Raw genomic sequence first — 25,816 nt, 5'->3', positions numbered from 1 at the left:
AGTAAAATTATTAAGCCCGCAAATGCGGGCAAAACACCTAGTTTATTTTTAAAACCAAAAATATATTTTTTTAGCAAATTATATCATTTTAATAAGTAATTAGATATATAACAGTTTAACGGTAAAGTTAAGATCTTTTTCAAAAAATAATTAAAAGTTAAGTTGATTTTTTAAACATTTGAGGAAATATTAATATAAATTTAAGGTTTTAAATTTATGTTTGAGGAGAAATTAGAGTTTAGGCTTTTCCTTTTATAGATTTAGGGTTTAGTTTTTCGAGTAGTGTTTAAGATTTAGTTTTGGATTAGAAATTAATCGCAGAGCTGAGTAAGAAATTATAAGATTACTAGATATAATTTGCATATGCTTTGGAAATGTTTTATCCCTAAGATTCAAAAGGACAAGCAGCCTTGTTGTGTTTATTAGGGGTGGGCTAAGAGCATGATTATCGCTAAAAATGTTTTTGGGGTTTTTAATTTTTTTTTCTTTTTTCTTAAAAAATAATAAAAAATAAAAATAAATCAATCGTGGATCGTTACGTGTCAGTGAAACCCGCAAACAGTACAAAAAACCTTTTAAAAAACGTTTCTTATTTAACGACATTTTAACATGGTTTTTGCAAAAAGTTGATGGGATCCATGCATAAGAACCCTGCCCCCACCACTGATAATTATGCTCTAAGATTATATTATAGAAAGTTACAAAACTAATATGGATTCTCATATGAGAATAGTTTCAACTTTGTTTTATCAAAGATTACTGTGACTAAAAATAAAATTAACTAAGATTATAACTGATGTTGATAATATTATGAAACAGCCAATATTGAGTTGAGGATTCCTCATTATAATAAGAGTTTGAGGCATAAAACAAGCGCATCATCAAAACAATAGAATTAGCCGAGCTAATGGAAAGAAGCCAAGATAAAAAAAAGGGAAGAAATGAGTTAAATGACTTCTGAAAATTACATGATGGCCTTCTTCACTCTTTAATTAATGTCCACATTTGCATATTTTTATGATCGATTCAGTTTCAACCTACAAAAAAAAGCAAATGATTAATATTGTTTCATGCCCAGGAACTTGATTAATTTTGACCTTTTAAATGGATATATATATATATATATATATATATATATATATATATATATATGTGTATATATATGAGAATGAGCTCACCTTTGGCAGAGATATACTTCTCAACCTCTTGTTTCTGCTCAGGCTTAAAAGTTAACCATTTGTCATGTGGAGATAAATCACCACATGTATCTGTGCATGAAATAAAAGGATGAGATCTGAAACACTCTCCCATTAAAAAACGTTAAACAAAGAGTTCAGTAATTTTCACACCTTGAAGCAAAAACCTTGGTTCTTCTTTAAAGCACTTTAGTTTCCAGAGAACACGACCATCATCATTCAACAGGATCGGGTCGGTTCCAGCAGCATCACATCTTTGCCTCTCTGCAAAACGAGTTTCATTAGGTTAAGCATGAAACTCAATATTTGTAAGACCATTAATAAAGAAAAAAGGGCATTTTTAGATTTACTTCTAGATATCATGCCCTTTGCCTCCAGCATCTTGTCATGAGCTTCTTTAACTTCAGCTTTTATTTGAGACAAAATTGCATGATGCTCTTCAATGGACAATGGTGCTCCGTTTCTTTCCATATGGGCTTTGACAAGATCACCTTGCATCTGCTGCCTCAGCTGTTTCTCCTATGATTAGAAAAAGAACAAAGTTTTAACACAAATAGTTTTGATAATTTAATAACATTTTGCAGAATATAGAAATACCTTTTCCTTTGCAGCTGCAGCCTTTTCTTTTGCTTCTCTTCTCTGTGCTTCAGACTCCACACTTTTGGTCTCAATGAAATTTCTCATTGCGCTAGAATGATTTCACACAAGTTTGTCAAGTCATAACAAAGCATAAATTACAAGAAAAGTGAATATAAATACATACAGTGTGCTAAGTGATTCATCACATAAGAAGTTTAGAAGCTTGAGCCTTGTTGATGCATCCATCGTCTTATACTCAGAGACACCTGAAGTGAAAGTCTCAGGTGGGAACACATCACTCAGAACTCCTGACTGCAATAGGCACTCTCCAAGAGCACTGAACCAAGTGCTGTCAGTTGCACTTAGAGACAGAGACCTGTAACAAATCATTCAAATGCATCAGAAATAAGAACATACATATACATACCATTTCAGGGCAGGAGTAAAAAAATTTCATACATATCTCTATCATGTGATATTAGTTCCAACAACTGGATCATCATTGGGATAACAGCGCAGTATTGTTGCCTCCTTGTGCTACGCCCACACGAGAACATCTCAGAAACAATAGACTCAGCTTGCCCTTCTTTCAAATCAAGAGCCTATTAAAAAAAAAGACCAAAATGAAACACAGATTAAGAGTAAAACAACACAAGGAATAATTACAGATGATAATTTTATTTACCAATTACCTCTCCAAAGGCTGAACAAAACTCAAGAAACTGCAATACATTTCCTGTTTCTTCACTCGGTATATCAATGCCTGCAACAGTAGTCAAGCTTATACCAATAGGAAGTTTAGCCTCAATCTGAATCTCCTCCTCTTTCACTTCGTTGCTGGCTTTGGCTTTCTTGGTCTTGCCAGCCGCTTTGCTGTTCTCCTTGGCAACATCTGATTCATAACATTTAAACAGTTAGTCTTATGTCTGTTCGTTTTAATACAAACAAAAAGCAAACCGCCACCACTTGTACCTTCAATGGAGACATCACCCTGCAGAAAGAATATAAATCAAATAAGCAACATATATAAATAAACATGAATCTTTATATCTAAATAAACTTGAACAAGATTAGATAAATGAATACCAGGTTTGCCTTTGTTAAGCCGGTTTTGGCTTTCTTCTTCTTGCCCGCCCCTTTGTTGCCCTCATTGGCAACATCTGATTCATAACATTAAAAACAGTTAGTTTTAGCCTCCCCTTTCTAAGACAACAAATATTAAGAACAGAGTCACTGTTGCCACTTCTACCTGCAATGGAAACATCCTCCTGCATAAATAATATTACCAAATCAGCATAATTAACCCAAAAAAACATAAAGCATAGATTACAAACATGTTGAACTAGACTGTGTTTCACAAGAGTAAAAATGAAATAGCAGATTTACCTTTTTGGAATAAGCAAAGCTATCATCACCCTCAACTTGTAGAAGCTCAGAGACTGATGATAACCCACTTGCTTTAGCTTTGTGTGACAATATTCCTGTAGGGTTCAGTCCTTGTTCCTTCCTGTAAAAAACCCCCCCAAAACACAGTTTTACCTCAATGCTCAACTCTTAAAAACCAATTAAAAATAATAATAATAATAACCTGCAGAAACTGCAATTGCAGAGGCCTCTGCATTTAGGACAATTCCAATCATTTAAGGTAGCTACCTCTTCTGCCCTCTCACCATACCTATTCATTCATATATTAACAGATGAGAACACACATAACCGCAGGAAACAAAACAAGAAGTTTTTTTTTTCTTTTAATATATGTGGTTAAAAGAAAAAAGAAAAAAAAAACAAGAAGAAGTAGAAAGCAAACCTGTTCAATAAGCAGGTGTGGCAAAAGTTTAGTTTGCATTGTTTGTTATTTTTCACTGCCTTGCACGACGCAACGAAGTCCATCGTCTTCTGCCGACACTGCAAGAAAGAAGAAACATAACTTGAATCGATTATGGCATAATCAGAGAGAGAGAGATGTTTTTTTGTTCACCTGGTGACAACATTTGCCGTTGCTAGAATCGTAGATCCTCCCTCCGACCACTCGAACGCCTGGGTTCGTTTTGCGTTTCGATGGTTTCGCGCCGCCGCTTGGTTTCTTTTTGGGCTTCTTCGATGCGTCCAAAGCCATAGCAATCCGCGAAGAGATGGGAACTTTACTAAGTGGGGTATTGAGGGATGATCAGAGGAACTCAGTCACTGGGACAAGAAGAGAGCAAGGAAGCTATTTATTTTATGAGATTGAGAGACTAAAGACGAGATTTTAGGAGAGGGAAAAGCAAAATTTCGAAAAGTGATTTTGCCGCTTGTGATTTCATTTGCTGGTGGTGTCCCTTTGGACTGAAAGTATATTTTTCTCATTAAAAGGAAGTAAAATTTTTAATGGTCAAATTCACATTTTCATTAGAGGAAGTAAATCCGAATTTAATTTAAGTTTTGACTTTTTCTTTCTAAAGTGGGGGGTTATTGAATCTAGAAATTAGACTGAATTTTTGAAGGAGTTTATGTTTCCATTAAATTCCAATGTTATACAGTTGTTTTATTCATTGATTCTTTTAAATTCTTGTGTTATTAGTTTAAACTAGATCATTTAACCGCGGTACACAGTGTTGTTAAACCCAGACCGGACCGGCGGTCGGACCGGGTTCAACCGCGAACTGGACACCTATCCGGGTTGGTTTAATGTCAAAACCCAACTAAAGTTGAACCGGTTAAAAACCCATGTTGAACCGGTAAAAACCCGGGAACCGAGTGACCCAACGAACCGACGAAACCCTGGTTCGTATAAAAATCAAAATTTTGTTAATAAAATAATTATTTTTCTCCCTTTTTAACATATATACTATTTTGTTTGTCACAAATTGCAACCAAAATAGAGTTTTGTAACTAATGTGTATATAATTTTTATAGGTGATGAAGATTTAGAAGGATAAAGATTTGGAGAATAAACTTTAAATGTTTTTTTTCCTATTGACTTTAGATTTGAACTATTAATTTTTTTTTATCACATTTCAATTTGTTATTTTTGAAAATTTTCTAAACATTATGACTATTTTTTGAAAAAAATATATATAATATTTATAAAATAATAAATTCAGTTTAATCTAATCGACCCCGGTCGAACCACAATGACCCATGACCCAAAATATTTCCGGTTCACTCGCCGGTCCGGTTTTAAAAACACTGGCGGTACACATGTATATTTATACTGATGATTTAGTATAAATTGTATGATGATTTAAATTATTAAACACAAAAAAATATCTTGCAAACATAAATTATTTTGAAGAAGAGGGAAAAGGGATTTTGCCGTTTGTTATTTCATTTTCTTTGTGCCCCTTTGGGCTGAAAGTATATTTTTCATATTTTCATTAAAGGAAGTAAATCCAGATTTTATTTAAGTTTGACTTTTCCTTTCTAAAGTGGGGATATTGAATCTAGAAGTTGGACTGTATATTTGAATTTTGTGTTATTGGATTTAATACTTGTGAGCATTCTTTTTTAAAATATTAAAGTATACTGTTATTAAAGTTAACAATTTTTAATTCTGTTAGATATATGAGTTATACAGTTTTAGTACATTTTGTGGTTATTGCATTTAAAATAAAATTTACTGAAAATTCACTATAAAATGTAAAGATCGAATTATGTGCTCTTTTTTTAAGATATGATTTGAAGATCATTCTTTATTTCGTTTATTTATCAGATATATATATGTCAAGATTCATCGCCGCTATAATACGATAGATTTGGAAATGTATTTTCATTATACTTTTTAAAACTATATTATCATCTTGATGAAATGAAAATATATTTTGTCGCAATCTATCTTGCATCGTATTGGATGAATGAAATCTTTAGATTACTTTTTTCCCCAGATTTATTCAAAATAAATAATGATTATGATTTTTTATTTTATTTTTCTTGTATTGAGACACAGTGGTATCCTTACATCTGTATATAATAATATAGAAATACTAGGATCGGTCTGGACTACGTCCGGGCTTTTTGTTTAAATTTAAATGTTGATTATATACTTAGTATGTTTATTTCATTTATATTATCTATTTTATAATATAAATGCCAAAAAGTTATAAAATCATTTTAAATTATTCGTTGTTTTTGTTTTACGCATTCCAAAATTTTTAATATCCACTTTTTTGTTAATATAAATCTATATATAAGATGATGAATAGAATAAACAAAATTATTAATTTTTAGTTATGGTGTTTAATTGTCCATAATGAGAAAAATAATAATAACCTGCAGAAACTGCAATTGCAGAGGCCTCTGCATTTAGGACAATTCCAATCATTTAAGGTAGCTACCTCTTCTGCCCTCTCACCATACCTATTCATTCATATATTAACAGATGAGAACACACATAACCGCAGGAAACAAAACAAGAAGTTTTTTTTTTCTTTTAATATATGTGGTTAAAAGAAAAAAGAAAAAAAAAACAAGAAGAAGTAGAAAGCAAACCTGTTCAATAAGCAGGTGTGGCAAAAGTTTAGTTTGCATTGTTTGTTATTTTTCACTGCCTTGCACGACGCAACGAAGTCCATCGTCTTCTGCCGACACTGCAAGAAAGAAGAAACATAACTTGAATCGATTATGGCATAATCAGAGAGAGAGAGATGTTTTTTTGTTCACCTGGTGACAACATTTGCCGTTGCTAGAATCGTAGATCCTCCCTCCGACCACTCGAACGCCTGGGTTCGTTTTGCGTTTCGATGGTTTCGCGCCGCCGCTTGGTTTCTTTTTGGGCTTCTTCGATGCGTCCAAAGCCATAGCAATCCGCGAAGAGATGGGAACTTTACTAAGTGGGGTATTGAGGGATGATCAGAGGAACTCAGTCACTGGGACAAGAAGAGAGCAAGGAAGCTATTTATTTTATGAGATTGAGAGACTAAAGACGAGATTTTAGGAGAGGGAAAAGCAAAATTTCGAAAAGTGATTTTGCCGCTTGTGATTTCATTTGCTGGTGGTGTCCCTTTGGACTGAAAGTATATTTTTCTCATTAAAAGGAAGTAAAATTTTTAATGGTCAAATTCACATTTTCATTAGAGGAAGTAAATCCGAATTTAATTTAAGTTTTGACTTTTTCTTTCTAAAGTGGGGGGTTATTGAATCTAGAAATTAGACTGAATTTTTGAAGGAGTTTATGTTTCCATTAAATTCCAATGTTATACAGTTGTTTTATTCATTGATTCTTTTAAATTCTTGTGTTATTAGTTTAAACTAGATCATTTAACCGCGGTACACAGTGTTGTTAAACCCAGACCGGACCGGCGGTCGGACCGGGTTCAACCGCGAACTGGACACCTATCCGGGTTGGTTTAATGTCAAAACCAAACTAAAGTTGAACCGGTTAAAAACCCATGTTGAACCGGTAAAAACCCGGGAACCGAGTGACCCAACGAACCGACGAAACCCTGGTTCGTATAAAAATCAAAATTTTGTTAATAAAATAATTATTTTTCTCCCTTTTTAACATATATACTATTTTGTTTGTCACAAATTGCAACCAAAATAGAGTTTTGTAACTAATGTGTATATAATTTTTATAGGTGATGAAGATTTAGAAGGATAAAGATTTGGAGAATAAACTTTAAATGTTTTTTTTCCTATTGACTTTAGATTTGAACTATTAATTTTTTTTTATCACATTTCAATTTGTTATTTTTGAAAATTTTCTAAACATTATGACTATTTTTTGAAAAAAATATATATAATATTTATAAAATAATAAATTCAGTTTAATCTAATCGACCCCGGTCGAACCACAATGACCCATGACCCAAAATATTTCCGGTTCACTCGCCGGTCCGGTTTTAAAAACACTGGCGGTACACATGTATATTTATACTGATGATTTAGTATAAATTGTATGATGATTTAAATTATTAAACACAAAAAAATATCTTGCAAACATAAATTATTTTGAAGAAGAGGGAAAAGGGATTTTGCCGTTTGTTATTTCATTTTCTTTGTGCCCCTTTGGGCTGAAAGTATATTTTTCATATTTTCATTAAAGGAAGTAAATCCAGATTTTATTTAAGTTTGACTTTTCCTTTCTAAAGTGGGGATATTGAATCTAGAAGTTGGACTGTATATTTGAATTTTGTGTTATTGGATTTAATACTTGTGAGCATTCTTTTTTAAAATATTAAAGTATACTGTTATTAAAGTTAACAATTTTTTAATTCTGTTAGATATATGAGTTATACAGTTTTAGTACATTTTGTGGTTATTGCATTTAAAATAAAATTTACTGAAAATTCACTATAAAATGTAAAGATCGAATTATGTGCTCTTTTTTTAAGATATGATTTGAAGATCATTCTTTATTTCGTTTATTTATCAGATATATATATGTCAAGATTCATCGCCGCTATAATACGATAGATTTGGAAATGTATTTTCATTATACTTTTTAAAACTATATTATCATCTTGATGAAATGAAAATATATTTTGTCGCAATCTATCTTGCATCGTATTGGATGAATGAAATCTTTAGATTACTTTTTTCCCCAGATTTATTCAAAATAAATAATGATTATGATTTTTTATTTTATTTTTCTTGTATTGAGACACAGTGGTATCCTTACATCTGTATATAATAATATAGAAATACTAGGATCGGTCTGGACTACGTCCGGGCTTTTTGTTTAAATTTAAATGTTGATTATATACTTAGTATGTTTATTTCATTTATATTATCTATTTTATAATATAAATGCCAAAAAGTTATAAAATCATTTTAAATTATTCGTTGTTTTTGTTTTACGCATTCCAAAATTTTTAATATCCACTTTTTTGTTAATATAAATCTATATATAAGATGATGAATAGAATAAACAAAATTATTAATTTTTAGTTATGGTGTTTAATTGGTTGAACTATATAAATGTTTCATTTTGCTTAAAAGTTAATACTGTTCATAAATTTTGTTTCAAATTAATATCTAAGTAGTTTAATGGATCCTCCCCTTAAATTTACAACCCTATATATTTATGTTTTATTATTTGTTAAATCAGCGGTTTAATTTTTTTCATATTTTAGATAAAAGCTTCAAATAATCGGACCTATTATCTAAATATTCATCTATCTTACTTATATATGTTTTGATGTAAAATATTGTAAAATGTATAACCAATTAAATTGATTCAACAGATAATAGATGAAAAAACTCGAATGCATATAATATGTAATCATACATCATAGGTGAAAATGGCGACTTGAAAATAACAAATTTCAATTTATTTTTTGAGAAAAACAATTTCAATTTTTTTTGGCCAGATTTCGGACCTTCGTAATTCCAATCTATTATATTAAAAGAGAAGTCACAACTTCATTTCATGTGTGAATTTTAAGTTGAACTATCCTTAATTTTTTTTATTAAATGTATTTTAATAAGACTAATAATATAATCTTTGAAATATTTTAATCATAATATATTTTGATATCTTTTAATTTAAAATTTAATATATATATATATATATATTTCGAAAAATCCGTTTAAAAAATCAGTTTAAAAAGATCTTAACAAGATCTTAGTTTTCAAAAATTATATTTAAATATTTTCACTAATTTCAATAATTAGTTATTAAATTATTATTATACATTAATATATTCACTTATTGTTAATAAAATGAAAAATAAATATTATATCCTCTTTTTATCTATTATACAATCACAATCAATCATATAAAAGAAAATTATTATGTTGATCTAAATATTTTAACAATATCTTAATTTTCAAAAACTTTATGTAACTATTTTCACTAATTTTGTAATTAGCAAATAACTATTATTATGCATTAATATATATTCAGTTATTATTTATAAAATTAAAAATAAAAATTCTATCCTACTTTTATCTATTTTATAACCATAATCAATGATATTAAAAATTATTATATAAAATATAATTAAATTATATAAATTTATAAATTTATAAATTTAATATTTATAAATATAAAAATTTATAAAATTATAAATTTAATATTTATAAATATAAAAATTTATAAAATTATAAATTTAATATTCATAAATATAAAATATTACGTTAACAATATAATATGATGATAGAACGGCTTAAAATTAGGAGACTATTTAACACATATATTAATTTTAACATATCTTAAACTAAAGTATATGCAATAATATATTATGTAAAATGAATTAACGTAAAAATATTGCTAAATAAAATCCAGTTTTGAAGGGCGAGTAAAATATTTAACATAAACAAATACAATATAATTTTCAAATATTTTTAAGCACATATTAATATGTTTAATAACTAAATGCAAATACAATAAGATCTAGGATCTTTTTAAATTTCAAATTAAAAGATATCAAAATATATTATGATTAAAATATTTCAAAGATTCTATATATTATTAGTCTTATTAAAACACATTTGATAAAAAAATTAAGGATGTTTCAACTTAAAAATCACACATAAAATAAAGTTGTGACTTCTCTTTTAATATAAATAATAAATAATAGATATATGCATAAAAAATAGAAAATAACACTCGCGCGGTTGTGCGGATCAAAATCTAGTAATAATTATCATAACAAAAGAAGTATCATATCCTTGTTGAGTTATTACTTACGATTGTTATTCCGTGCTATGCACGGATATCAATCTCTCTTCAATTAGTTGATCATAAAAATCTAATATAAACTTTTTCCAAAAGAAAAAAAATGTAATATAATTTTAATCAAAATAAATTATTAGTTTTCGTAAAATATTTTACAGACAGGATAAGAGATGGCTGAAATAAGTTGATAATCGTCATAAATTTTCAATTAGAGTGATTATTTTATATGAATAGTGGCACACGATATTAGTGGCACTGAAACAAAGAGGTTGAAGGGATGAAACGATAACATTGATTCAATTAAATGGATACATGTTTGTAGAATATTTCAAAAGTAAGTAGAACATATACCAAAACACAAATATACTTGAAATACAATATTTGATGACATACAGAATAACAAACTTAATGTAGTTTAGTGCAAGTTTTAGATAGGACGATGCTAATAAATTTACTATTTTAATTTTCTGTAGATTAAATTGACATTTTATGTTAATTTATATAAATAATAATATATAAATGCTAGGGTTGGTCCGGACTACGTCCGTTTTTTTTGTTTAAATTTAAATGTTGATTATATACTTAGTATGTTTTTTTCATTTATATTATCTATTTTATAATATTAATAGCCAAACAATTATAAAATCATTTTAAATTATTCGTTGTTTTTTTCATGCATTCCAATTTTTTTTAATACCCACTAATTGTTATTAGAAATCTATATATAAGATGATGAATAGAATAAACAAAATTATTAGTTTTTAGTTATGGATTTTAATTGGTTTAACTATATAAATGTTTCATTTCGCTTAAAAGTTAATACTGTTTATAAATTTTGATGAAAATTACATTAAAAAGATTTACGTAGGCTGCTCTTATTAATTTTAATTTTATTGATTTACATTTAATAGTATATATAATTGAATAAGACATCATATATTGATGATATCTTTAACATTAGTTATTTTATAAAAGTTAATTACTTATAATAGAATATATAGTTAATAAAAAGTACATAAATATAATTTTAGGAATATATATATATATAATAATACTGATTATCTTTTTTGGAGACTACCAAAGAATTTTGATTTCGGTTTTTTTTTCTGGGATTATATGGTACATTTGGAAGAACATAAATAGTAAGATTTATATAAAAAAATCAGGTGATCCGCAGGAAATCCTTAGAATGACAGAGGTGGAGGCAAGGGTCTGGACATAATAACAACAACTGGCCCCGGAGCAACATCAGACCAATAACCAGGATGCTGATTGGGTTTCATCAGAGGTCTCTAGAATATGTTTTATTGTTGGAGCATGGAGAGTAGAAGATAAGTTCTCAGGACAAGGTTGGTTCTGCAGGACAAATGGTTCAACCTAGAAAATGATGGGAGCTATGAATCTCTGAAGAAGCTTATCTGCTTTGCATGCCGAATGTGAAGTTTTGATATGGGCTATGGAGTGTATGAAGACTCTCAATTTTTCAGACGTAATTTTTGCAACAGACTGTTCTCAACTGGTGAAGATGATGTCCTCACCTAAAGAATGGCCGGCATTTTCTACACATTTGGAAGAATTCCAACGCAGTAAAATTTTCTTTTCTTCTTTCAAGATCCGACATATTTCGAAGGCACATAATCTTGTGGCGAACAAGATGGCACGCGGTGCGAGACGTTCCCATTCTGCTATGCTTTATGTCGACTATAGGTCTCCGGTTTGGTTCTCTGAACTGGAGGCCTATAGTCGACATAAATCATAGCAGAGTGGGAACGTCTTGCACCGGAAGAGCATAGACCATAGTTACCTCTATTGTTATAAAAAAATGAAACTTTTGGAAATAAGGATAGTAGACTAAATGAAGATTGGTTGGAAACATAGATAGTAGATTAAATACTTTTTTTATTTGTACATTTAGCCTTTATATTTATAATAAATTAATTACTTCTTTTTGTATTTCTTTTTTTTATTTGCAGATTTTGCCACTTAATTTAAAATCAAATATTAAAATTAATTAATATTAATGAGAAAGAAATAAAAAAGCACTTAATTTATTAATATAGATGTTTTCGGATCTGGAAAAGGAATATACTCAGTTATGCTTAATTGATTTGAAATCATAACTTTCCAGAAATAGTTACATGTAAAAAACTAATCTACTTTGATTCTCTACAAATCTAACATTCCAATTTAGATTTTTATTCGTTTTATATAAAATAATCTATCCCAATTCTTTAAATAATTGACATATTAATTTTATATAAAATAAAGTGAACTATAATATTTTTTGTGCAATTTATGGTTGTTATTTCTTTGCGGTGAAAATAAAAACATAAACTATAATATATAGTATATATTAATTTGCTACATCAAATTTTTAAGAAAACAAAATATCATAAAATTAATAACAATTCATAAAAAACTACTCTAAAAAATAAATAATTTTCAAACAAATAAACAAAAAAGAAATAGGTTAATATATTAATTAACTCAAAATATGACTAAATTGTTTAAAGTTTATAACTTTGTAAGACTATTAATAAAGTGTTTACGGCTCACAACATTTCACTGTCGCCCCTGTTACATGATACAGTGATTTAAAAATTTACTTAATTAGTAAAACTGGAACCATTGGATTGAAATTTTTGAAATGTTTGTATATATCATAAAAACAAAGACCCGCCCAGTCGGGCAGATTATGATCTAGTATTCTATTACATCTGTAACGAAAATTAGAGTCTGTCATGAAACAGTCTATGCACATTCTTGATGTACTTTTTTAACAACAGTTTTGGTTTTGAGAAGGTTCCATCGGATTAGAGCTGAACTATTCCCATCTCAGTTAAGAACATGTGATATGCTTGGTCAAGCTTTGGTCGAAAGAAGAAATCAAAATGCGTATGTGGAGAAGGAGAAAAGTCTCTGAATCAATTGAAGGGTTTTTAGTTAGAGACGATTGGAGGTTTATGTAGTTTCTATTGTTCTCTGTTATTGCTTAAACTTTTACAATTTGAAACTTGTATCGAGATGTTGATTCTTGTGGCAATTATGGTGAGGGGATCGATTTTAGAAGTTAGATCGGAAAATTCACCAGACAGTGTTTCCGATATCTTCTAGTGGCAGTTAATAGTTGTAAGCATTTCTTTATTTCAATAATACAATATTTTTGGAAAGATTCAAATTTACGGTTGATTTCACAATTTAAGAGGATTCAATCTTAACAACATGCCATTAATTAATGATTACTAAGAAAATATTTCTCTATTTTCAAAAATACAATATTTTGGGAGAGATTCAAATTTAGGGTTGATTTCACAATTTAAGAGGATTCGATCTTAACAACATGCCATTAGTTAATGATTACTAAGAAAATAACTAAAACTAGATTTCGACCCGCACAACCGTGCATGTTTTATTTTCAGTTTTATATGCATATATATTTATTTAGATCATTAGTATTATACATTTTCAGTTTTAAATTTTAGTTATATATTTAAATATTTATAAATCTATTTCAAATACAATAGTGTATAGTTTACAAGCTGTAAATAATCAATTTTTAAACTATCGTACGTATTTTTGCTTCTTATTATATATTTATTTTATTGTATTTGCGTTTAGTTATTAAACATATTAGTACGTGCATAAAAAACATATTTGACAATTATTTTTTATTTAATTTATGTTAAATTTTTACCCGTCTTTCAAAATTGGATTTCATTTTAACAGTATTTTCTATTTTCTATGTTTATTCATTTTACACAATATATTATTATATTTACAAAAGTGAAAGATATGTTAATTTATACATGTAGTATATAGTCTGCTAATGTTAAGCCCTCTGTCATCATATTATATTTTTAAGATAAATATTTTTTTTACGAAAATAAAATTTAAAAATTTATCAATTTAATATAATTTTATCATATTAAGTTCAATATGAGAAAATTAACATGATTGATTGTGATTATATATTAGATAAAAATAGTATATAATATTTTATTTTTCATTTTATAAAAGACAACAGAATATATTAATGAATAATAATATTTCAAAACTAATTATGGAATTAGTTAAAATAATTTACATATAATTTTGAAAACTAAGATCTTGTTAAGATCTTCTTCATAGATTTTCGAAATTTAAAATATATATACTTAAATTTTAAATGAAAAATATATCAATATGTGTAAGTTAACCAATCCTGATTTTTAAGATTAATATATTAGAAATGATATATTGTTGAACCATATGTTTAGTAATTAATGAATGGTAAGTCATTTCTAGTAAATGTCCATTTATTTAAATATCACACATGAATCAAGGTTGTAACTTCTGTTTTAATATAATAGACTAGATTTTGACCCGCCCTTAAAAGGGCGGGTATATTTTTTTCTTTTAAATTTAATTTTTTATATTTATTTTTTCTTTCTGATTATATTTGTATTTTTCTAATCATATTTGTGTATAAATTTAGATCAAAATATATTGTAATTTAAAAATTAATTCGGTATACGCACGGTTAAGGCTGAGTTGCGGGTCGAATTCGCGCCGCTGACCCAACAACCCGCGGATTTTCAACTTTGTTTTGGTTAAAAATTAAAATATGACCCGCACAACCTACAAACAAATAATATTGTACATGCATCCGCTCCGCTTAATTTTGTGGTTATCCGTAGGTTGTATACGTATTTTAAAAATCATTATTTAATTTAATTACTATAAAAGTATATTTATAATAAAAATTTATACATGACTTAAATTTTAAATTATTATTTTTAAATTCTTGTATTTAAAAAAAGTATTTACTTTTTAAATTTTTATTTTTTAAATAATTTGCGGGTCAACGGGTAGCCGCGATCCAAAATCCATCAACTCATACTAAGCCCGCATAAAAAAACTCATAACCCGCATCCGCAAATCAATTTTTCAAATAGTTGGACGAAAAAATAATTAGTTAGTGAAAGAATTCAACAATTTTTTTAAGTAAAATTTTTGGTAGTGATTTCTTTTTAATAATATAGATGAGGTACCATGTTATTTTAAATTAATTCCACACCATCATTCGATACAAAAAATTATATAAACATTAGTAATAGAAACAGAGGTTTGTACAAATCTTTCTTACGCACATATTTAAAATGTTAAAAGTTAACGGTTTAGATTAGTAACATTTAAAGTCAATAACAGTAATATGCTTTATTTAAATGAAGGAGAATCTTATTAAGTTGCTATAAAATAGGTTAGTTATAAGATTTTGTTAAATGTAATAGGTTGGACTAAAAAAATGAAATGGTCCAAAACAACTTGTATAAGTTAACTTTTTAAGACTGCTTCCCTTTTAATAGTATAGATATAATGTTTTCGGCGAGATCGTAATCATATTATCATTTTACCTTGTCTTTTTATACACACAATTAATAAGCCTGATATAGACAACACCGATTGATAGTTTTATTAATCAAATTCAAAAGAAACGTTGCAACGAAGATAAGAAGGAACAATGAAGCAAAAGGGGACGAACTTGCCGATTACACACACAAACCCATCTATCTTATTAAAGTAGAAGTACTTTAAGCTTTTGTTTGGTAATAGCGATAGGAGTCTTTAAAAAAATTAAATTTTGTTTGGTAACAAAGATAGTAGAGAATTTTGTCTTTTCCTTATTTAAATGATAGATTTAAGTATTTAATATATTTTCCTAATTTAAATAATAGATTTCTTTAATAGAACAAATCTTAACCAAAATAGATTTCCTTATAATTTTTTTGTTAACATTAAATATTTTTCAATATTTATTAATAAAAATAATAAAATAAAAATCACACATCAAAATCAATTTATATATCATATAAATAAAATATAAAATATTGTATTTATAAATTGTTAGTATAACACTTTTATAATATAATTCCAATTAGTTATAAATATTAGATTTTTATATGATACACTATGATATAATAGACGATTAAAATCACATAATATAATTATTTAAAGTAATAAATAAAAAATTAGTTTTAAAATGTTATACTAACAATTATGTAATACATATTAATTTACACATATATATAGATATTATCATTAGAACAAAGAAAAAAATTGAAGTGAAAGCAAATATTTATACGGCCATATTTAAGATTTTTTTTAACAAATTTATTTTAATTTCAAATATGTTTATATATTTTATTTATTTATAAATTATTTTATTTGTTATTAATAATGCTAAGATTTTGGAATTGGAAATATTTAATGATCCATCTCTATATTATTTTCATTAGGAATTATAAATTTATATCAAAATATTTTTTAAAACTTTTAATTTTTATTATAACTACAAATGTTAATTTTCAATCTAAATTTATGTTTAAATATTACAAATATATCATTTATAAATGAAAAAATTAAAAACATAAAATAAATACCCGCCCGGTTGGGCGGGTCAAGATCTAGTAATCCCTTGTTGCATGAGAACGTGATGTTCATCATTTATTTTAAATCCAAGAAAATTACAAACACAAAAGCAATCACTGATTAAAAGAAGGGGAATTTTCAAAAATACCACTTTCAAGATACCATTATTCATCTTTACCACCACTAAAGACATATTTTCAAAAATACCTTATTTATTAAAATGGTATAGACTTTTATATCTTTGTTTTTATATGTTTTTCAAAATTCTAATCCCAAATTCTAAATCCTAAACCTCCAATTCTAAACTCTAAACCCAAAATTTTCAACTCTAAACCCTAAACTCTAAACTATATACCCTAAATTCAATATCCTAAACTCTAAACCCTAAAGTCTAAACTATAAACCATAAATCCTCAACTCTAAACCCTAAATCCTACTCCCTAAACCCTAAACTATATACCTTAAACCGTAAAACATCAAATCTAAACCCTAAATCCTAAACCTTTAAATCTAAACCCTTCATTAAAAGTAGTGGTAAAAGTGGTTAGTGTAAACATAAAAAGTGGTACTATGAAAATGGTATTTTTGGCAATTTCTCTTAAAAGAAACAAGAAAACAAGACAATAAGTTCAAGCATTTGAAACCATACGATCTGTTTGTGGTTTAGGCATCTCTTAATATATATGTCATAAGTATACAACTTAGACGCATGGGTATAATGTCGGAGTTATATGGCCACAATTATTGAGGAGTGCGTTGACATAGATGGGAAGGTTAAGCTTGATGCCAAGAATGTTAACCTTGAGTGCGGTACAGAGACAGGCTGCAGCCTCAAGGTCAACCAAGACATCAACTAATGAGCAGCACGGCTTTACAGGTGAGTATCCCAATATTATGTTAACTACATTGAGAGCATTAGCGCATGGACCATGTCATCCTTGGATAGAATTGATCTACAACTCGTTCAAGCCTGATGGACTAGAAGGCAAAAGGTGTTAAAAAGTCAAGCAAGGGAGTTGTGAAGGAAAGAGCACAGCCGCCAGTTTGTTTAAAACAGTATAGTCATTAAAGTAATACTCTGCATGTTTGGAAACCTTTAGTGGTTATCATTATTGTTATAAAAGACTATTAAATCTGTATAATCTCCCATGACGACAAGTTAATGGCTTCATTTAGCAAAAGTTGGTGCTGCTCTTTTTGTAACTAAAATGTTCATGCCGTATTGATGGACTAATTATACTAGTTCTGCACGTTGTCAATAATATATATTGTATATTTCATCGAGAGTTATAATGCAACGACAGTTCTAACACAAAACATTCTTTAATAATAAGTTTTAGGGTTTAAGAACTTGTAGATTAAAAAATTGGAAAACACCTTTGAGTTTCCTGAGTCGTCTAAATGCGAGGATTTTCTTATAATATTATTTTATCTTTATACATTTGAAATAAAATTTAAATTTGATAGTAAGAAATTAGTTTTAATATCTCCGTTTTCAAGGATTTAAATTTTCTGAATACTGGTACGGCCATCTAAAACTTCTTTCGGAAATAATATTAATTAAAAAAACGAAAGTTGTAAAAAGTCAAATATACATGTTCATGATGACTGATATAGTTTATAAGAAGTTGTTCATGATGATCATTGATATAGTTTATTAGAGGTTGTCAGAACAAATCATATTATATATTAAGGTGTTATAACAAAAAAATTATCATGTTACTTATTTTTCAAATTATATTTTATATAATTAATTTGAATAAGCATAGGATCTACAAAACTATACTATTTATATATTTATTATCGTTACAAATAGACTTCATATATTAGTGTTCTGCTATGTCTCATTTACTTTTCACTAATAAATCCTTAGTTTTTTTATAATAAAATTTGTTATTTCTTTTAAAAAGTCAGGTTCTCTTTGACCCGTTTCCTGATGCAGAACCGTTGGGCGATTTCTGTCCAACCTAAAACTGCCTTCGCCAACCTCCGGTGATGCTCTCCTCCTTTCTCCTGCCCCTCGAGACCCTCCCGACCCAAACTCTTCCCTTTCCCCTGTTCAATTTCCACTATTATCAGCCACTCTCATTCCATTCTCAAAATAGTTTTGAAATATAAGGAGAATTTTATATGGATACTTTTCCTTTAATAATCTATATTATTAAAACTCAAGTACAAAATTAGAGTGTTTGGTTATTTGGATAGCATTTATACAAAATAAGTTTGTTTGGAAACTTGGATTGTAGTTAAAAAATTGTTTGGAAACTTGGATTGTATTTTTATTAAAAAAATATCTATATCCAAATAAAATCAGCAAATCCATTCAAACTTCCTACATTTTAGTAAACCATTAATTGATCATATATGTTTTCGTGATACACAATATTTTTCTCCTAGATTTTTAATTTAAATAAATATCATTCGAATATTATAAATGTCGTAGGAGGTTCGAGTTGGATCATTCTCGATCCGGGTTGGTTTGTAGCAACCTAAAAATATATCAATAAACTTTCATTTTAAATATGGCAGTAATAAATAATTTATATACAAAAAATACAAACTCGTGCAGGCTTGCATGTCAAAATGTAAACTGAAATAATATATAAATATGTTATATTGCTATGTAAATAATTGTTTGTATATTCTTGGGTTGACTAATTTTTGATATAGTTTATATTGAAAGAAATTTATTTAAAAAAGATATATGAACCCAAGAAAAAATAATATAAAAATATTGTACATTTGAATTCAAAATCATTTCTTTTAACAACAAACTAGACAAATATGTTGATTTCTATACAAATTACAATGTAAATATTTAATTAATATAAAAACATGTCACATTGTTTAAACAAAATATCAATATAAAAGTGTTGTACATTTATGTTCTAAACTCATTTATTTTAACAATAAGTCAAATAAATATATTGATTGAAGAGGGAATAAAATAAAGTTAGAGAAACACATAGTTTACCAGAGGAACTCTAATATATCGAATTTATTATAAAAAAAGTTTTACTAAGATAAATACATTCAATAATTACAAACAAATAATATTTTTTATAAAAGTGAAAAATAATATCCGCGCTTTCGAAGCGCGGATCAAAATCTAGTAGTGATTAAATCTAACGACCAGTTAATTGCTTCATTTAGCATGTATTCATGCCGCATTTTTGTAACTAAAATATTGCTACCGTACTGATGGACTAATTAGATTAGTTATGTATGTTGTCAATAATATATTAGTAATTTGCATCGAGAGTAATAATGCAACACCATCATTAATGCAAAACATTCTTTAATATTAAGTTTTAGGGTTTAAGAACTGGTTGATGAAACAAATGGAATAAACAAAAAAGGATTTTTGAATTTTCTGAGTCGTCTAGATGCCATGGGTTTCTTAAAATTTAAATTTGATAGTAAAAAAGTTGATTTTAATTTGTCACTGTTCTAACAGTTTCATATATTTTCTGAATACTGGTACAACAAAGTACACCTTCTTTTAGAAATAATATTAATTTTATCGAACGCAAGTTTAAAAAAGATAGACAAATATCTTAAATAGGATTGGTAAAATTTATTAGAGGTTGTAAGATCGAATCCTACTCTATATTAAGGTGTTATAACAACAAAATTATCGATGTTACATATCTTTCAAAATTATAATTTCTGTAATTAATTTGAATAGACATGGGATCTATAAAACCATTCTATTTTAGCATTATTTTTTTATCATTTTCATGATTAGACATCATGTATTAGTGTTATGCTATGTTTCAATTATTTTTCATTATGATTCCTCAGTATTTAGTTAGACAGCATAAAAATAAGGATATAACCTTTCTCACCTGCTCAACATCTACGAAAGAATTTCTTGAGAGAAGAAATAAACTATACAAAGTCGCCAATTTCATTTGGAAAAAAGTACTCCTCGCATTCAAGATAACATTTCTAAGTCATTTCTAAGTAATTTGGCATAACTAATATATGACATTTTGGTAGATTTTTAGGATTTATGGAACATATAAGCAGAAAGAGAAAAGAAGCATTCCAATATAATCAGTAAACATGACAAAAGTTTGGTTACTCCATATCTGGAGAAGTTTACTCTGAAAAACTCGCACGATTTCCGAAGGGCCGCCATCTTTCATATAAAATACATAACTTGTATCCATATATATTGCATTATATATTATTAAAATTCAAATAGTTTACATGAAATAAATTTTAATTACACTAAATAAAAGGAAAACAACAAACAATATCTTAAGAATAAATATTAGTATACAACCGTCAAAAGTATATTATCATATTCATAAATATTCACCTAATATATATATATACATATAAAAATTATTCTTATCTAAGTAATATACAGTTATTTTTAAAAAATCTTATAAATAAGTTTGTTTCAAATTAATTTATATAGTATTTAACTTAAATGATATTCTAACTACATCACGCAACATCAATTTTTTTTCCAAAAAATATATTTTCCAGAAAATAGCATTTATATGTTTATTTTTTTCTTATAGAAATATATTCTATTACATCTGTAACGAAAATTAGAATCTGTAATGAAACAGTTTATGCACATTCTTGATTCACTTTGTAACAACAGTTTTGGTTTTGAGAATGTTCGATCGGATTAGAGCTGAACTATTCTCATCGCAGTTAAGAACATGTGATACGCTTGGTCAAGCTTGGGTCAAAGGAAGAAATTAGAATGTGTATGTGGAGAAGGAGAAAAACTCTCTGAATCAATTGAAGGGTTTTCAGTTAGAGAGACGATTGGAGGTTTATGATTGGAGTTTTATGTAGTTTCTATTGTTCTCTCTTCTCGCTTAAGCTTTTACAATGTGAAATTTGTATTGAGATGTTTTTTTTAAATAAATACTAGATCTTGACCCGTGCGACCGCACGGGTATTTATTTTATGTTTTTAGTTTTTTGTTTGTATTAAATGATATATTTGTAATATTTGATCATAAATTTAGATCGAATATTAATTTTTTGCAGTTATAAAAAAAATTAAAATTTTAATAAAATATTCTTATATAAATTCAATTATCATAACTAAAATAGTATAGGTGTGGATCATAATGCTTTCGAACTCCAAATATTTGGAATTTTTATTAATATAAATTTGTTAAGAAAATAATCTCACTTGGTATTTAATTTTAAATTTTATTTTGGGTGTACTAAAGGTTATATTTGTAAATGTAATCATATTAAATTAAGTAATTTAATAATTTTGCGTTTAACGTAAAATGTATCACCGATACTGGAGATCACCTAAATAAATCTAACATTTATATGATTAGATGTATCAATGTATGTGTAAGATATATAGCAAGCAAACAAAGTTTTCGAATGACAAATATGATGCATTAGTTATAAAATTTGTAAAAAAAAAAATTAAACTTTTAACAAATTTGTGACATATAAAAATTAAGACTAAAATTTGTAAGAAAATGAAATGTAATATAATATATATTTGATCTAACTGCCAATTTATTATAAATGGGCTTACGTGTTCAATAATTTTCAGATTGGATTTTGACAATTAGTTTTATAATTACTGTAGACCGATGAAAAAGTCAATGGAAAATAATTTTTCGAAAATAAATAAGGTGATTATGTTTCTATATCTTGTAGTAGGATGGGCGTTCGGATGTCCATTCGAGGTTGATTCAGGTCTCTTTGGGTTTTAGGTTTTCGGGGTGAAAGGTCTTAGCCTCATTCGGGTATTTATAATTTTGGTTCATATTCTGGTTCGGATAACTCATTTAAATTGTTTAAAGAAACTTAAAAATCTTAAAATATAAAGTAAAAAATATATATAAAAAAAATTTGAATAATGTATGCCAAAAACTTAAACTTAACATAAAAATTAATTTGGTTCGAATATTAAAAGATAGTGATGGCACAATAATTTTCCTACCATACCATATGCGATTTTTATTATCATAAAATGTGATAAATTTAGAATTAGGAAATGTATTTATTAAACTGAAAAGACAGCAATTAATAAAACTATAAATAATTTCGAAATTAATTTAATAGATTAGGAAAGTTAAATTTTATATTTGGACAACACATTAACTCAACTGAAAAATACAAACATTAAAATAGGTAACTTAATTAATATTAGGACATCACATTAACCCAACTGAAAAAAGACAAACATTAAAATTGGTAACTTATTTAATTCTCAGTGGCATAGTAGTGTAAACAACTTTGAAAACTTAGGGGCAATTTATATGGGTACTTCTCTTTTAATAATATAGATTATAGATTAATCAACCCGAAAAACGGGAATCAGATACGGTTACAAGCTCGTTTTGTATTGAGATGTTGATTCTTGTGGCTGTTCTGGTGAGGGGATCGATTCGAGAAGTTAGATCGGAAAATTCACCAGAGAGTGTTTCCGATATCTTATAGTGGCAGTTAATAGCTGTAAATCTTTCTTCATTTCAATAATACAATATTTTTGGAGAGATTCAAATTTAGGGTTGATTTCACAATTTAAGAGGATTCAATCTTAGCAACATGCCATTAATTAATGATTACTACAAAATAACTAAAATATGATGTTTTCAATGATCATTTTACCTGGTCGTTTATACACACAAATAAGCCTGATATAGACAACACCGATTGATAGTTTTATTAATCAAATTCCAAAGAAACGTTACAACGAAGATAAGAAGGAACAGTGAAGCAAAAAGGGACGAACTTGCCGATTACACACACAAACCCATAATCCCTTGTTGCATGAGAACGTGAGGTTCATCATTTATTTTAAATCCAAGAAAATTACAAACACAAAAGCAATCACTGATTAAAAGAAACATGAAAACAAGACAATAAGTTCAAGCATTTGAAACCATACGATCTGTTTGTGGTTTAGGCATCTCTTAATATATATGTCATAAGTATACAACTTAGACGCATGGGTATAATGTCGGAGTTATATGGCCACAATTATTGAGGAGTGCGTTGACATAGATAGGAAGGTTAAGCTTGATGCCAAGAATGTTAACCTTGAGTGCGGTACAGAGACAGGCTGCAGCCTCAAGGTCAACCAAGCCATCAATTAATGAGCAGCATGGCTTTACAGGTGAGTATCCCAATATTATGTTAACTACATTGAGAGCATTAGCGCAAAGACCAATCTGCAGGGTATCTCTTGGACAAGTGCCCAGAGCAGAAGTGTGAGTGAAGAAGAGGAAGTTCAGAGAAAGGAAGAGTGCAAGAGCAATTCTTGGAGCCATTTGTTTGTGTACCGGGAAATCTTTAAAACAAAAGCTCAGGAAGTAATAGTGTGTATATTTGTTGAGAAGGGTGAAGATATATTGAGGGTTTAGTGGGTATTTATAGAATTTTCTTTAGGGGAGAAATTAGTATACTAGTTTTTCATATTTATTAATTATGGGTCGACTTTGTAAGTAGCAATAAAAGAAAAATAATAATTATTTAGTTAGCAAGACATTGGACACCCCTACACCATTTTGTGGTAGAAATTGATACCCTAGACTAAATAACTATGAGTTTTTTGGTCACAACTCCCAATTTCTACGTTTAAACAAAAATATATAGTCAAGCTGCGTACTAACACACCAATTTGGGTAGCCGTCATAGCAACCAACTCGTGGTCCGTCAGTTTTCTTTTTCGAGATAATGAAGTAATCAACTAGTAAATTTTTTTTGTATATATAATAATTTATTTTTATTTAATATACTGTTTTATTTATGCAACAAAATGATGGTATCCTATCAAATTGTTTAGCTTTTATGGTGAATGCTTACACCAACAAAAAAACGGATCTGGTTCAGGAAACGATCATCACCGAAATCGTTCAGATGGTCCAGTCACAAGCCGAGATCTTATTTACTCAGGTTTAGAAATATGAAGATGGATCTTCTGATTCAAACACGTTGACGCGGGAATAATACCGATAAACTGGTTATAGAGTTTGCATTAAAATATTTAAATTCACTTTCATTATTATAGTAATTTCAATTTATTATCCTTTTTCTTCGAACGGTTCCGGAAAATATCGTATATCACATGGACCATGTCATCCTTGGATAGAATTTATCTACAACTCGTTCAAGCCTGATGGACTAGAAGGCAAAAGGTGTTAAAAAGTCAAGCAAGGGAGTTGTCAAGCAAAATGCACCAGTCATGGCTCAGAAGGAAAGAGCACAGCCGCCAGTTTGTTTAAAACAGTATAGTCATTAGAGTAATACTCTGCATGTTTGGAAACTTTTAGTGATTATCATTATTGTTATAAAAGACTATTAAATCTGTATAATTTCCCATGACGACAAGTTAATGGCTTCATTTAGCAAAACTTCGTGCTGCTCTTTTTGTAACTAAAATGTTCATGCCGTATTGATGGACTAATTATACTAGTTCTGCATGTTGTCAATAATATATTGTATATTTCATCGAGAGTTATAATGCAACGACAGTTCTAACACAAAACATTCTTTAATAATAAGTTTCAGGGTTAAGAACTTGTAGATTAAAAAAGTTTTAATAAAAAACACCTTTGAGTTTCCTGAGTCGTTCAAATGCGAGGATTTTCTTATATTATTATTTTATCTTTATACATTTGAAATAAAATTTAAATTTGATAGTAAGTAATTAGTTTTAATGTCTTTGTTTTCAAGGATTTAAAATTTCTGAATACTGGTACGACCATCTAAAACTTCTTTAGAAATAATATTCACTAGATTTTCACCCGCCCAACCGGACGGGTTTTTGTTTCATTTATGTGTATATAATTGTTTTATTGTCATTTTCAAAGTTATTGTATCATGAGATAAATGTAGATAGTTTTTAAAAAATTAAACTTTTAGCTCCATAGATTTATATGATCGAGTAAATAATTAAACATTATGTTTTTTTAAAATTTGGAGAATAAACTATATAGTTTTTTAAAAAATTGGTTTAAGGTAAAATAGATTAATGATATACAAATAGATTAATGGTAAACATATATAAGTATACAAACTATATTAAA

The 25,816-nt window shown here is 27.9% G+C and overlaps 3 protein-coding genes across 3 annotated transcripts; all 3 read right to left on the bottom strand.

The window, feature by feature from the left end:
- Window positions 1-772: 772 nt before the first annotated feature.
- On the bottom strand, window positions 773-4,074 carry LOC108833477 (uncharacterized). Its single transcript, XM_056999538.1, has 15 exons — window positions 3,754-4,074; window positions 3,583-3,680; window positions 3,364-3,450; window positions 3,162-3,282; window positions 3,025-3,043; window positions 2,862-2,935; window positions 2,748-2,766; window positions 2,468-2,667; window positions 2,235-2,377; window positions 1,960-2,151; window positions 1,794-1,884; window positions 1,547-1,715; window positions 1,350-1,460; window positions 1,179-1,268; window positions 773-1,037 (listed from the first exon to the last, which is right to left on the bottom strand). The coding sequence occupies exons 1-15, from the start codon at window positions 3,889-3,891 to the stop codon at window positions 1,033-1,035; spliced, it is 1,557 nt and encodes a 518-aa protein (XP_056855518.1). The 5' UTR covers window positions 3,892-4,074; the 3' UTR covers window positions 773-1,032.
- A 1,403-nt stretch (window positions 4,075-5,477) lies between these two features.
- LOC130508497 (uncharacterized) lies at window positions 5,478-6,742 on the bottom strand. Its single transcript, XM_057004039.1, has 4 exons — window positions 6,414-6,742; window positions 6,243-6,340; window positions 6,024-6,110; window positions 5,478-5,493 (listed from the first exon to the last, which is right to left on the bottom strand). Exons 1-4 carry the CDS (start codon window positions 6,549-6,551, stop codon window positions 5,478-5,480), a joined length of 339 nt encoding a protein of 112 aa, XP_056860019.1. The 5' UTR covers window positions 6,552-6,742.
- A 16,686-nt stretch (window positions 6,743-23,428) lies between these two features.
- On the bottom strand, window positions 23,429-24,124 carry LOC108832705 (putative lipid-binding protein AIR1). The gene has a single exon (XM_018606162.2). It carries the CDS (start codon window positions 24,056-24,058, stop codon window positions 23,729-23,731), a length of 330 nt encoding a protein of 109 aa, XP_018461664.1. The 5' UTR covers window positions 24,059-24,124; the 3' UTR covers window positions 23,429-23,728.
- Window positions 24,125-25,816: the final 1,692 nt, after the last annotated feature.

The sequence above is a fragment of the Raphanus sativus genome, chromosome 2 (assembly GCF_000801105.2).
Source record: "Raphanus sativus cultivar WK10039 chromosome 2, ASM80110v3, whole genome shotgun sequence".
In the NCBI taxonomy this organism is placed as follows: Eukaryota; Viridiplantae; Streptophyta; class Magnoliopsida; order Brassicales; family Brassicaceae; genus Raphanus; species Raphanus sativus.
Note: the sequence above shows the minus strand (reverse complement) of the source record. Positions and strands in the feature narration are given on the sequence as shown.

Coding starts and splice junctions, on each gene's coding strand:
- LOC108833477 (XM_056999538.1), bottom strand. CDS start 3,891: ATGGCTTTGGACGCATCGAAGAAGCCCAAAAAGAAACCAAGCGGCGGC. Junction 2,378..2,467: donor TTTGTTCAGCCTTTGGAGAG/GTAATTGGTAAA, acceptor TTTTTTTAATAG/GCTCTTGATTTGAAAGAAGG. Junction 2,152..2,234: donor ATATCACATGATAGAGATAT/GTATGAAATTTT, acceptor GATTTGTTACAG/GTCTCTGTCTCTAAGTGCAA.
- LOC130508497 (XM_057004039.1), bottom strand. CDS start 6,551: ATGGCTTTGGACGCATCGAAGAAGCCCAAAAAGAAACCAAGCGGCGGC. Junction 6,341..6,413: donor ACGGCAAATGTTGTCACCAG/GTGAACAAAAAA, acceptor TCTTTCTTGCAG/TGTCGGCAGAAGACGATGGA. Junction 6,111..6,242: donor CACACCTGCTTATTGAACAG/GTTTGCTTTCTA, acceptor ATGAATGAATAG/GTATGGTGAGAGGGCAGAAG.
- LOC108832705 (XM_018606162.2), bottom strand. CDS start 24,058: ATGGCTCCAAGAATTGCTCTTGCACTCTTCCTTTCTCTGAACTTCCTC.